Raw genomic sequence first — 14,770 nt, 5'->3', positions numbered from 1 at the left:
AGTCTGCCATGTGTTCCATACTGCTTTATTCCGATTGGCCATGACAATATTGTCCCCTCAAGTTTCCTCCTGCAAACAGGCCTGAATGGACACCACAGGTTACTGTACCCAGTAGAGACACAAAATTCCTCATCCTCAAAAACATGGAGAAAAAAGAAGAAAAAAAAGAGGAGGAGAGGCTATTTGAAAACCTGATTTGGATATGGACACTCGATCTGATGCTGGACAAACCAAGTTGTTCTGGCAGAAAGAGGCAGTGACTGTGTTCCAGACCAAATACTCCCCTGTAACAAGGTTGTTCACAACACCTCATAAATTCAAATAGAACTGAAGGATGAAGCCGTGAACAAAAAAAACTAAATGAGAACTCAGGTTTTTTTTTTTTTTTTTTTTCTTCTTTTCTTTTTTTTAACGGTTCACAAATCTCTGACCTTCCCTCTTAATATTTTTTTCTTGCTCAACTCAACGCATGATTGAGAAACTCACACCTCTGTTCTAATAAACTGGACAAAAGATAAACATGGACTTCCACATAAATCGGGAAAATAACTTCTTATCCATGATTACACCTGTCCATGTCTGTTAAGATCACTTCAAAACAAGCGTGCAGGGAGGGATGGGGTCTGTAATTGGTTTGGAACGGAGCCGCCGCAGATACAAATAAGAACCTGCATTTCTGGACCGCACAAGAGCTGTGATGTCACATGAGCTTATGACAAAATAGGAGCAAACGTTAACGGATTTGACTGACCGTGATGACACAACAGAGCAGCTGCAGAAACCCTTCAAGTCCCCTGACATTTTAGTCGTACTCTGTCCTCACTGTCATGGCGACCCTCAACCTATGGACGATGCTTTTCAAATCTGACAGCACACAAATTAACAAGTATGTGCAGTAATTTCCCGTGTTTATTAGATGTTTTGGATTGACGTTTTTTTGTCCTGGTATCACTGCTTGGTAGCTGCCTCGGTTCCAAGGGGAAATCAATGAGCCCCACCTGCTCTGTAAGCATCAACAGTGTCATCTGAAATGCAATAATGAGCTAGCGCCCGCTGTAGGGCGGTGCTGGTATTACACCCCTCCCCCACCCCTGTTCCCAATGTCCCTCAGTTTACAAGAAACAAACAGGAAATAAAAAGATTAAAGAAACAAAAAGAAAAAAGAAAGAAACCAAAAAAAATCCCCCCACCCCCAACTGGGCCTGCCAGCACGCCATTGACTTCAAGTGTGTATGAGTGAGTGAGTGTGTGAATCAGTGTGTGTGCGGGCGTGGCCGCCAGAGTCTCTGAGAATATGTGAGCACTGGTGTGTGTGTGTGTGTGTGCATTTGTGTGTGTGAGCGCGCATGGAGGCTCCATGGGGGTGAGGGGGACTCCTAGTATTTCTTTCCCGGGACGAACTCCTTCGCTTCAGGATTCAAGATGCTCTTCCTCTGCAGAAGAAAAATTTAATTAAAAAAAGAGTAAGAACATGTTCCTTTTAACCTAAATGCTCAAGTGTTCATCAATTCTCTGTTGTGAAATGAGATGAATCTGTGACTCACCGCCACTTCCTCCAGGTTGTTATGGTGATCGCTGACGGACAGGCCGTTGAGCTGCTGCTGCAGCTGCCCCACCCCCTGGTTGTTGAGGTCACGTGAAGGGATGAACCAATCCTGGTCCTCCTCCTCCAGCATTTCCTGGAAGCAGCGCTCCAAGAACTCCTGCTCCAGCAGTTCCTCTTCCACCTGGGAGACAATAGGGGTGAAAAAATAAAGGAGAGATATGAGTGACGTAGCAGGAAAAAAAAGCAAGGGCGGACAGAGGAGGAATACACAAGAGATCATTTGCATGACAAGTAGATGGAAGGCTTCCCCAAAAGAGAAATCTTCTCATTAATGCCGTGGCATTAAAATGACTCAACCAAGCAAGTCGGAGAAAGAGATACAGAAAACTGAAAAAAGGCACTGAATTTTTGGAAGGCATTTTTTTCTGTGGTAACAGGTACATTTCTACCCAACCATGTAACTGAAATGAAAAGAAAGCTCAAGAAAAATGGAAATTGTGGGTACATATCAGTCATCAGCTGACCCGAGAACCTCCCTCAGGCTGGCGAGGAAAAGTTGGGGGCTGGGGTACTCCAGAAAGCAAAATAAAATGGCAGAGCTGAATGTTCAAAAGAGCTTCATTGAGTGTAGGGGGAGAGGAGTGTGGGGCGGAGGGGAGAGGATAAGAAGCACCAGGACAGAACAGCAAATGGAATAATTCGGGTGCATATGTATACAAATGTTTGAAATAAACCATATACCAGTGCTCTCTGTTGGACAATCCATGTAATGGAGACAATGTTTCGAAATGACCTTAAAGATATCCTTGACATTTCTTAAGAAAGGCAGATGTTGAGTCTGAAAATGACCTTTAGTGTGGGGTTAAAGTTCTGATATTTAGAAGGAGCCCATAATACCAGAACTTTGACTATACTTATTATTTCCCTGTGCTGAATTTTCCAGGATGACCCTTGTTTCGAAGGAAAGAAGACGATTGTGGCATAAGAGACGTTATGCGTGTGTTTGTGGGGAAAGAGGTGTTCGGAAAAAGAATGAGACTATAAGAATGATGAAGGCATTAAGTCTCAAGAGCTCTAAAATCAGCTGGGCCACCTATTAAAACACAGTAGGAGAACACACACACACACACACACACACACCTGTCTGTTATACTCTTCTTCATTCTCCATCCACATGTACTCAGCGAAGGGGTTGGCGTCGCTGCCCTCTCCTGCATGCCCGTTGGCCACTGGCTCCTTTCCCTCCTTGCCCGGAGCACCACCTCCCGGTGTCTTGGCCACCTCTGGACCGCTCATCTCAGCCGGCTCTGCACAGGAGGACATAAGAGCAAGAGTTAAAAGACTTAAACTTCATGGTAAAAAATGAATACAAATAATATTGGTACAGTATACTTGTAAAGATGGATTGAAAATATGTTTGAACAAATTTAACACCACGCAAACTTCATTACGCCGTTCCATTCTTGAAGCCAGATAACTCTTGACTTGTGTCCTAGTCATTAGCCCACAGCTGGGCATTATCTAATAATCAAGGCTGCATCATTTCAGGCTGGGATCCGGGCTGATACAGCTACACCTGAAAAACTGCACCCAAGGGTGGAATTGTCTTCAACGAATCTCACTACTCGCAAACAATAAAACCGCCAAATACCAATTTTCCACATTTCATGATCTGAATAAGAGATGGATAGAAACCTGCGTCATCACCTCGTCTCTAAAACCACTCTGATTTCTGAAACTATTCTTACCGCAAACACCCAAATGCGTGTCTGAGGGCTTAATAGAGTTGTTGGCATTTTACGACTCCAATCAATTCATCAAATGTGGTAAAAGGCCACAATGCATCATCATCAAAAAGGAACATAAACAAACACACACAGACTGACATCATGAAGACATAGTGACTTTCACAGGCGAAAAAGCACCCATCGTGCTAAATCAGTTGGATTACGTAAATAAAAAGAAAATATAGCACAATGTCAACTTCCTCATTTCCATACAGCGTTCAGCTTCGGAGTGTGGAGCAAAACAATCATCGCAAAGATTTTAATCTAAGACTTAAATATTTAAATCAAAGTCAGAGACAGCAAAAAAAAAAAGAAAAAAAAAAAAGGAAATGTCCCAAAAGCACACCGCTTTTGGGACAATGCCTTGTGTCGGGGTGCCGTTAACGTCTGTAACCGCTATATGAGCTCGCCTGCGGGGACCGCCCACACGCACCCACATGCATCAAAAAAGGCATCCGTGGTCGGTCCGGCTATGTAAACAAAGCAAAGAGGAGCTCACACAACACACATACACAAAGGGAGAGCAACTTCATCCTCTGCTCAGGCTGACATTACTCCACTATATCTTCACACAGATAATAATCGATCGCCCCTTTATTCGTGCTAGGAGGATCAAATGTAGCACATATAAAAAGACAGTGAATCAGTGAGTCATCGGGTGTAATGTTGCTGCATGTTGCAACGAAGAGGCTGCAGGTGTCACACATATTTCCTGCTGCTCCCAGATGACTGAGATGTGGTAAAAAGCAAGCAAATCAGCTCATACAGTAAAAAGTTCAGTTCAGCACAGATGTTGAACTGACATTCTTTCTACAGTGGCCCTAAATGTGTACTTTTAGTGTTGAGCTTTATGCACTACTGGTATGTCTAGAGTGCACGTCATTTAGCCATATTGTGTACTTGCTGCACATTTGATCTTGCCTTTTCTGATGGAATGACATTACCATCCCTTGAACGGAAACACGGTCATGGGACAGAGCATAAACAGCATAACAAACTTCCATCCTATTGGACGACTTCCATCACTTCTTCTGGTGTTTAAACAGCTTTTATTTTCTTCCACACACACACGTATACCTTGTGTAATTGTGAAAAAAATGGTGATGAGACATTATTATTTGTAGCATGCCTCCTCATGTGACAAAGAACTCCTGCTCTGATGAGAAATGCCCACTATAATGACATAATCCTCATACTGCCAGCCAGCTCGAACAGACTTGTCATGACTCAACCGCGGCCTCGCAGCAAGGAGAAGAAAATAGAAAAAAGAAAAACGATGATTTCAACCGAGCCACACACACAGCCCCAGGGACAGCGTGACGCCGGCACACTGTGTTGGACTCGAGTACGAACGCCCAGCAGCTTCACAATAAGAACCTGATTTCAAGAAAGACAGGACATAATGTTAAATAGACACTGATTGCTACCGTTTCCGTTTCCGTCTCGGTCGATGTGACTCAATCAACATACGAGAGCCAAGTTTGACCCGAGGTAGACTGCTGCCAACTGTACACAGTGACGGTACGGACACACTGTCCTTTTGGAGAGTTCAAATAAACATTTAAGTAGGTTAGTAGACTACAAGGGTGTGTGTCTGCCTCGCTCAAAGCCGTCAGTGTCTGTCTATCTTGGAACAATGATAAAGCAGCCCAATTATGAGGTGCAGATCTAAACAAGATGTTAGCTGCTAAGACAAATAGGAGTCAGGTGAGGAGAGTCAGAGGGTAGGAAAAAACATGTTGTAAAAGAATACAAATTAATTGAGCAAGGCGATTGAAACCTGCATGTGCCAGTGTGCTTAAACACTTTTACTGCTGTCTATAACGTGTTATGGAACAAGACTTTCAACATCATTTTCCACAGTTTATCTGTGCTAAAAAATGGTTAACGTATATACAAGATGACTATAACATCTATAGCAAAATTAGAGATTTCTTCAAAAAAGTATTAAATCCATGAAGTTAAAAAAGTATCATGAGGATCCCAACAAGGGTGCACGTCGGGTGAACCGTAATGAACAAGTGGAAACCGGGAGTACTGTGACATTATGTCCCGCATGTAGCACTTAACATGTTCACGTTGCATAACCATGTGTTGGTCACCATGTAATATTTAGTTAGCGGAGCCTAGCATCCTCTATGCCCTAGAGCAGAGTGTGATTTGATGAGTGGAAAGGTAAAAATCTGCTCTTCAGAAGGTCTACACAGAAAATAAAACTGTAATTAATTAAAGCGATAAGGTCTTATGTTATTGTTGCCTAGTTATAGATGATGTCAACAGTTTGACTGGATGTTCCTGCTGACCCCCCCTGGAAATCCTTACCTTTAAATCTATATTTTCGATGAGTGGATAACTGTCAGGATGACGGAAGAAAAACTATACATAGAAATCATCATCATAGTTATAAAAAGGGAGAAGAATGTAGCTATTAAAACATTATTTTTGATTAATTTATCAAGCAAAGCAACATTAATTCACTTCTTCCAGCAACTTCTGTATAAAATTAAACAAAAAAAATCCAGCTGTAGGTCTGATCAAAAATATTTTAAGCAACACCATGGGCTCTAGGAGACTGATGGCCAATAAAGTATGCCACTAGTTTACTCGGTTCACTGTTTTACTAATTTATAAAACAGCCAACATCTAATGGATATTACCATTTCTTATAGGGTATCATTATAAATGTAATGTTTTTTGGTGTACAAGTGTTAAGAAATTAAGAAATGTAACAATGTCACTGTGGGCATGGGGCAACTGTGAAGGACATTTCACAAAGACTGAGGTTTTAAAGAATAAAACCATTACATTAAAAAAAAAAAACATTTACCGGTTAGGAAAATATTTTTTGGGGCAGCCCTAAAAAGACAATTCTACAAGTCAACTCATTCATCCCAATATTAGACTGCTTTGTAAACAGTTGAAGTGGGATAATAACAAAAACGCTTAGGTAACATCATGAATACCAGAAAAAAAATTAGTTGTTTTTTTATATGTCCAAATATTCGCCCACGACCCTGTTTAAATACAACGTGTTAATGTATTAGAATACACGTTAGATACATTGGGTACCTGCCGGTAAAGAAGGAGAAAAAAAGAGAAAAAAAAGAAAAACTTAAAAACACCTCCAACTGAGATCCGCGGAGCGACAGAAAACTGAAGAACACGGGGAAACCAAAGACAGATTTATTTAAACTCCAATCAACTGTTCATAAAAGCCACGTTTACATCGACAGAATAACCCGCTTCATGTCAGATTACGTGATGTAACACTCAGTGTCCTGTCTGTAACGGGAGCTGTGTCGTAGTGGCCTGTAGCACGCTAACGCCTTCTGGGAGCTAACGGGCTAACCAGGTGTCTCGGCCTACCTGGGGACGTCGTCAATGGATCGGACGGACTGAGCGCGAGGCAACGCTCGTGCTAAGCGGCTAGTTCGCGGTAGCTGCAAACAGATGGAGGCGCATAGCTGTGCTGTCAACGGACGGGCCTAAGGTGGAAGCTGCCCCAGTAACAACAAAGGGTATCGGGTATTTCCATCAAAGTCTGCGAGTGGTTTCGGCGTGAAAACGAAATAAAACGCAGAGGAGAAAGACACGGTGCGATATTAAACACAAATAACCGACACACCGAGGTCAAACCCCGAACCACGCTCCCGTTCGGCTGCTTGAGGCCAAACAAAGTCGCCTGTCCCGCTAGCACGCTGCTACAGCATGGCAGCGTCTCTGGAGCAGGTCAACACAACAAGCCTCCGCTCCGGGTACCACACGCTCACACTCACGAGACCAACCGTCGCCCGGTTTAACAGTTGAGGTTACCTGGCATTGTGCTCTCGGTGCTCGCTTCGAAGTGTGGCGTTAACGTAAAGTTACAGCGAGTTACACGGCGAAGAGTGCGTGGTAGTCGTCGTTTCTCCGGCGGGGATTACTTCTTCTGCGCTGCGATGCAACGTAGCTCACGTTAGCTAAATCCTGTTAGCCACCTTGCTAACGTTAGAAAGCTGGGCTCGGTCACGTGGGTCTGGTGCTGCGTTCAGTTCTTTCGCGAGTGTGGGAATTGCTATATAAATTTGACATGACAGCGATTCTAAAATGTTAAATAAATACCAATCCTTATTTCCCACAACCTAAGGTGGCCTCTCCAAGTGTCACCGAACCAAACCCAAAACAAATTCAGTGTACAATGATAAAGGAAAATAATCACATTTATTCAACTGGGAGAAAATTGTTTTGTTGTTTGCTTGATAAATGACTTAAACATGTGTTCATCAATTAACTACTTGTAGTTTTAGCTCTAGCTTTGAGCAAACTGTAAACAAAAACGAACAAAATAATTGTTTGTGCTTTTATTTTATCGATAAAGTATGAAGAGTTTGGTCTAATGTCCTCCACAACAGTGAACATTTGATTAGGTTTCTTATGTGCGGTATTGGAAAACAAACATAATGTCATAGTCGAAGTGTAATGATGATATTGGAAAATACTTAGTGATACTGTGAATTCAACCATATCAACCAGCCCCAGTTCAGACGTCCGAATTCATCGGATTAGTGACAACATTCGATTTCATTTTGATGGATTAACCGCATCAACACTGACGGATATTAGAACGCAGGGTGCAGTCAGGAACCAGGTAGATGGTCGGTGCATGCAGACAAAGACTGACCAAAATGTCATCAGAAAGAATTTCCGTTTGTCCAGTGTGGAGATAAATATTTGCAGTGCTGTAAAGAATCTGGTGTAGCCGTGATATGCAAGCTGCTACACAACAAAATCTGGTTATATCTTACCGCAATATGTTTATTCCTATTTCCCCCCAGAGGCTAACAGGGTGTGATGATGACTATGACGGATCCCAAGATTGATCAAGATCCAGCTTGCAGTACAAAATACTGTAAATCACTGACCCTCTTTCTTCTGCGATCCATTGTGAAAAAGAGCGAGGCTTTATTTTCAGTTGGGAAAAAATTTACCAATTGTGGATAGATTTTTTTTACCTTTCCTATTCAAATCAACATGAAATATCACAAATACAACACAAACAACTCAGGCTTTGAGTTTCACAACCTAAAACAGATATGTGTCTTTCTTCTCTGGTTAGTAGTTAAGGCCAGTACTTAATTGTATGTTAATTTTACAAACAATATACTGCATAGTTTGTGGTGCCGTTGAGTCGTATTACACTTTACTGAGATGGAGTTCTAATATGTTGTCCATGTCTATATGCGGGTAGACTAAATATTACAACAACTCTCATAAAATTAATTCACACAGCACCAAAATGCCCATAAAGAAACAAACACCTCACTAACGTTCATGAATGAACGACTGGAGATGTTGTAGTAGACAACATTAGTTTTAGCTCGGTGGACATAATGAACTGAGTGGAGAACACTACTTCTTTTGGTGCAGATCTTGAGCTTTGTTTGTTAATACATAAACAGATTACTAGGGATGCAGCTACAGTTATTTCATCATCCGTTTCAATGTGCTACATTCAAAATTCAGACCATTCCTATAGCAGCACACAACTATATGCAATGACAATTTAAAGGGGAGTAATGGCGTCCTGGGCATAGAATAAAGACAGACTGTTACAATGTCTGTGCTTTGTTTACGTAGCTGGTCCAGCCGCCTGTGCATGTTAGTGCACGACAGTCCCAGTGGTAGCTAATGGCTAATAAAATAGGGAAAAATGCATCACAATGCCTTCAAGTTTAAAGTACATATTCAAGCTCCTTGTTTTGTCCAAACAAACAGAACAAAACTCTAAACTGTTCCATTTTCAATAATATGCGAGAGAAAAGCAGCTGTTCTCACATTTACAAGGATAAATGTGGAGACCTATTCTAAATATGAAAAGTGTTCAACACAAATTATCTCACCTTCTTTATTATAAACTACTGGGTATCTTTACCGCTTTGCAATTCTGAAAACGTCTTCGCTGCATCATCCCACAAGGCAGCGTCACTCTTACTGGTGAGCTGTTTGCAACTCGAAGCCCAAGGTGTTCAATTTAAAAGCCACAAAGGTTGGGAACACGTCACAATAACGCGGAGGGGCGAAAATCGGGGCTCGCAACGGGTACGTGAATGCAACATGTTAACAAACATCCTTCAAGATCCGCTACAGCACCGCTATACTTTTTACTCTCTTCCGAAACACGAATGCCTGCGTGGCTTTGAAAATAAAAATCATTCTTCCGATAGATCACAAATACTGCACTTTAATTAACTTTTTTTGTGCAGAACAAAATGACTGACAGTGTGAACGGCAGACTATTAAACCATAAGTTATGTTGTTCAAATCAGTATACAACGTGTGTATATATATATATATATATATATATATATATATATATATATATATATATATATATATATATATATATATTATAGTGCTGCTGATCTAAGCAAATATATAAATACAACATAGATTAATGAACGTGTCCTGTTCTAGCACAATACAACTATGTATAACTCTCAAGTTGGTTAGTCACCGTTTCATCATTTCCATGAGTGTTTTCTTCTTTTCAGACTGTTTGTGGACTCATGGTCCAACACCAGAAGTAACGTTATCCGTGAAATACACGCAAGTTAGTAAAACAAATACTCTCATGCAGGATAAATGCGTTCAGTATTTGCTTTTCAATTAACACTGCGAGCGTTTGTTGTTGCTTTCTCGCAGATCTGTCTTTCTTTCTTTCATGTAGCAAACAGCTAGCTCCCCCCGTTGCTCCACTAATAACAACAACTCACCACACAACTTCAAGTGTTTATAGTGGGGAATCCGCAAACCAGCTGTCGGGGGTGGAGAGGTGGGACGAAACGGCTCTTTTCCGGTCCCGGGCGTCACAGGAAAACCACACAGTAGAGAAATTCTTCTAATAATCTCCAATACGCCAAAACAATACGTGTCTCCTTTGTCAGCGAGCTCGCGCGAGTGGCCAGGAACGGATAAATCCACTGTTTCTCTGCTGAAACGTCGAGGGGCAAAAAACGTTGTGTCGTGGGTCGCGTTTGTCCAGCTGTACACGCCTGCAATTGGTTGCAATCTACGTCAGGCAACGTCCGGGCAATTCTATTGGCCCAGGCGACATTACGCCCCGCCCCACTCCAATTCATGTAGGTAAACAAAATATATCCCATTTTTCTCGCTGCCCCCTTTTTTTGTAATCAATATGACTAGTTAATATTTGACAACGTGGCTGTTTAAAACGGGTCCGGCCGTTCTTTAACAGACAAAGCTCCAGTTGCCTGTTTGTTAAGCTTGTTAGGGCCGAGAAAGCAACACGAGCGGAGTAAAAGTACAGCACATTCAAGAATTTCGTGTGTGAGTGTCAGCAGTAGCGTGCACATGCTTTTCATGGGCGAGGATATCCCCAGTTTGTGTTCGTCGGAAATATAATATTTGAAAGGTATTTGTTGAAATACCCTAGCAGCAATTTGTTGTAATCTATTATTAAACTTGTACACAGACACAGTGGGCCTACTGTCTTTATTTGATCATTGATATCTGACTATCTGACTATCACGAGTCAAAAGAAGCTTTAAAAGCACATGTCTGGTGCTGATCATGTGGAAAAACCTCAAGCCACAATGCAAAAACAATGTGGTTCGCTCACAGATAAGTAATTATAGCTGAACTAATGATTTGAGGCAATCTAGACATTTGTGGTGTATGCTGGAATTAATTGTTCTTATATCGTATATCAATATTGCGACAACTAACTGATAAAAGTGTCACACATATCAGTTGTTAATAGGTTTTCTTTATTGTGCAGTGTATAGCATGGTAAGAATCTGTGAGGATTAGTACCTTTAAAAATGCAGTAAGTAATTTTAAACAACCCTCTGGTCAATGGGTATTCATATGGTATTTCATAAAACATACAGCTCTGTGACTCAAATATAAATACATGGGAAGAACAAATCACGGCTAATATGAAGTTAAACAATGCTCTTAATTTTGTGCAGAGAACAGTCCAAATGTACCCTTTAAATTATACAGTTTTAAAGGTATATCCTTTATGTTTACTCTAAAAGAGCAATATAATTGATTTATAAATTTACTTAATATCAATCCATACACCAGTGCTTCAATATAAACACCTTTACCTGTGAGGATTTTGTTGTAATGGCTTCAATACCTTTTAAACAAAAACTCTGCTCCACCCATTTCCACAATGCAGTTTTAGAGAGCTGACAATGTTTTTACTAATGACAGCAGTTTTGTAAGTTGGAAACCCTGTTCGACATAAATAAATAAAAAACTAATGATTTGAGGCAATCTAGACATTTGTGGTGTATGCTGGAATTAATAGTTCTTATATCGTATATCAATATTGCGACAACTAACTTAGAGAGCTGACAATGTTTTTACTAATGACAGCAGTTTTGCGAGTTGGAAACCCTGTTCGGCATAAATAAAATGATGACAGTGACAGGTATGTCGGTGTATGCAGAGATACTGTTCCAGACTCCCTCTATCTAACCAGAGGCGCCGCAACGGAACAGGCAACCCAGGCAATTGCCTAGGGCCCCGAGCTGAAGGGGGCCCCGAGGGACGGCTGACGTCAATGAAAAAATAATGGAACCGCTCTAGACGCTGCAACGACAACGCATCGGAAATGCCCCCACAGGGCCCTTTCCGAGTTGTCACTGGCTAGTTGCTAGTAGGGGGACCCGACAGACGGCTGATATCGCTCCATATCAGCGACACAACTTGAAACCCCCGTAGACACTGCAATGACATGTCGGGAATCTCCCTTATGGGGCCCCCTTACTTGCATCGACGTGCGGTGCGGGTCAAACACAAACAAACTAAATGAAAGTGAACATATCACTCTGGGCACACGAAATGAAAAAAAAAACAAGAAGAGGATGAAAAGAAAAAACGTGACAGTGGTAAGTGGGAATGTGGAAGCTATGTGTGTTACATTATGAACAAGTAGTGCTGCCAGCCAGCCGGCCACTTTATCCCAAACATCATCCACCAGGCACCAAATAAGTTTACTGCACATGAGCCTCTTGAGCCCGAGGGACCCCCCAGTTGGGTGCAAATCAAAACATTTGTAACAGATAAGCTTCATACGAACACTGATCACAAACAAATATAGCCATGCTGCACATCAAATTAAACAGCAGAACCTGGGCTACAAGAATATATAAGCCATACTCCAAACACTAACTAAATGAATTACCAAATATCAAAATTCATATCGCAGAATTTCGTCAACCGATTGGCGCGTTTTGGTGGCTAACGCTACGTAGCATTATGCTACACAATGAAACAGCGTCGCATAAGAAAGCAGATACTCCGCAGATTCCGTGTAAAGTGAATTCAGCCATTTTCTTCTAAACTCATTTTTTATTTTATATGTTAATTGTTTAATAAAAGATTTCTTTACTGATCTGTAGTCCTGGACTTCATTCATCATGATTCTAGGGGGCCCCATGGTCCTTCTTGCCTAGGGCCCCCAGGGGGTCTAGAAACGCCCCTGTATCTAACATAACCTTGGTGGAAAAGGGCAATTTTAGTTTAGTGAAAACATTAGTAAATTGTACATGTAGTAATTATCCGGTTATGCTCTCAAAATAGCCATTAACTTATTGGCAGCACCCAGAGATAATTGAGGTCATATACTTCATTAGCCCGCTGACACCCTAAACACTCATTCTCTAAGGCTGAACTGCCACAACTAAATAAAGAATCCATGGCTCATTTGTGCGACATTTTCCTTTGACCTTTGTCCTACACATTTCAAAAAGGCCGTTGGTGAATCCATGTGTCCTTCTAAAAGCTAAACCAGAGTCAGCAGTAAACAAGAGGGTGCATTACTCCAACTTCACAGCGGAGGGCGACTGTACCACACAGCAGGGCCTTATGGGCAGTATGGTGTGTCCTCTGGCAGAAACCGTATTATTGTGTTATCAATGCGATCGAAGCTGTGTAGCTGGAACCAAGGATGTAAATGCTCCACCCCCATTACCACTAATGCCTGTTGAAGTGGAAGCTAACTAAAATACTCCTCAATAGGGTTTCGGAATCTGTTTTTATGTTGTTGCTGTTATCAGGCCTAAGCTTACAAACATCCCCAAATTATAGTCTACATATTATGGAGAGTTTTTCTATCAATTACTGGAAAGGTAAATATCACATCTGGAGGGTTAAGTACAGTTTACTCAGTGGCCCAAACAAGTACCGCAGAGTCTTCCTTGAAACTTGCACTACACCACTATGTAGTTAACATTCAGAGAAGCTCCACTTTACCGTAAATTGTCACAGTGACAGATTTCTACCTTTCTGGATTATTTCTGCATTGTCACAGCTGGATGCAAGATGCATGCTTGTGCATATGTGTTGAGAAGGCGATGGGGACATTAAATCAGCAACACCAGATGTTCTTCAAAGTTTTACCTCAAATAGGTGTGTGCGTGCGTGTGCGTGGGTGTGCAGTTGATTTATCCACTCCGACCTGTGATGCCTCTCTTTGGGAAACTCATAAAGGGCTGCAGGACACACATACAGCACAGCGCACAGCACACACACACAGCAGACATGCAAGAAATAGTTGCATGCAAACGTAGACCAACTCCAGTAGAATATCTCTCTCTCAAAAAAGCGGTTAGAGACATCTTTGGGTGAAAAATAGTTTGATATGAGACAACTCATATTGCAGATTTAATACACATACCTACATGTATTGTCATGGGAGAATGCAGCAATATCATGCACACACACACACACACACACGCACACACATACTGTTCTCACACTCACTATTTAGTTACAGCCGTCTCTCCTTCTCCCCACTGCTCTTCTCTCTCTCCTCTGTTATACATTTCCCCCTCAGTGGTGTATTTGCTATTGAATCGTAAATCATACATTCCCTTCCTGTACCTCTCTCTCCCCCCTCGCTCTCCCTCTCATTTTCTTACACAATAGCCCAGAATTGATGTCAGAGGGCAGTCATGTTTAACGTGTGTGTGTATTATGTGTGCAAGTGTGTATCTTCTACCCCAGCCTTTCCTGTGGCCCCACCCCAGGCTTCACCGGTGAGTTGGTCCAATGCCACTTGCAGGGACACATACATACTGGAACATAGAACACACCCTTCCGTGCACACGAGCAGGAAGTGGCCCGTTAGCACGCACTCCTAGGTACAATATTGCTTTCATTATTTTCTGCATAAACTTAGTATTCCTGCACGTATAAGTGCTCCTAGCACAAGGTCTTTTTAACCCTCCCCACTGAGGGGCTGTTTTCACTCAACACGACAACACTCAACTCAACTCAACAAGCAACACAAGCTTACAGTAGGATTTTAACAAGGACTTCGGTGAACATGGAAGTATATTACTGCTACACATTTGTTACAGAAACCATTAAGAAAACAATGAGTCACTAAGTAGATGCAGATATTTCTACTCGACCCTCTAAT

General features: G+C 41.7%; 1 protein-coding gene across 1 annotated transcript; it reads right to left on the bottom strand.

Annotated features, from left to right (window-relative positions):
• Nucleotides 1-4: 4 nt before the first annotated feature.
• Nucleotides 5-7,342, bottom strand: paip2b (poly(A) binding protein interacting protein 2B). Its single transcript, XM_034557102.1, has 4 exons — nt 7,147-7,342; nt 2,687-2,853; nt 1,545-1,727; nt 5-1,433 (listed from the first exon to the last, which is right to left on the bottom strand). The coding sequence occupies exons 1-4, from the start codon at nt 7,151-7,153 to the stop codon at nt 1,377-1,379; spliced, it is 414 nt and encodes a 137-aa protein (XP_034412993.1). The 5' UTR covers nt 7,154-7,342; the 3' UTR covers nt 5-1,376.
• Between the last annotated feature and the right edge of the window lie 7,428 nt (nt 7,343-14,770).

The sequence above is a fragment of the Cyclopterus lumpus genome, chromosome 18, assembly GCF_009769545.1.
Source record: "Cyclopterus lumpus isolate fCycLum1 chromosome 18, fCycLum1.pri, whole genome shotgun sequence".
Lineage (NCBI taxonomy): Eukaryota > Metazoa > Chordata > Actinopteri > Perciformes > Cyclopteridae > Cyclopterus > Cyclopterus lumpus.
Note: the sequence above shows the minus strand (reverse complement) of the source record. Positions and strands in the feature narration are given on the sequence as shown.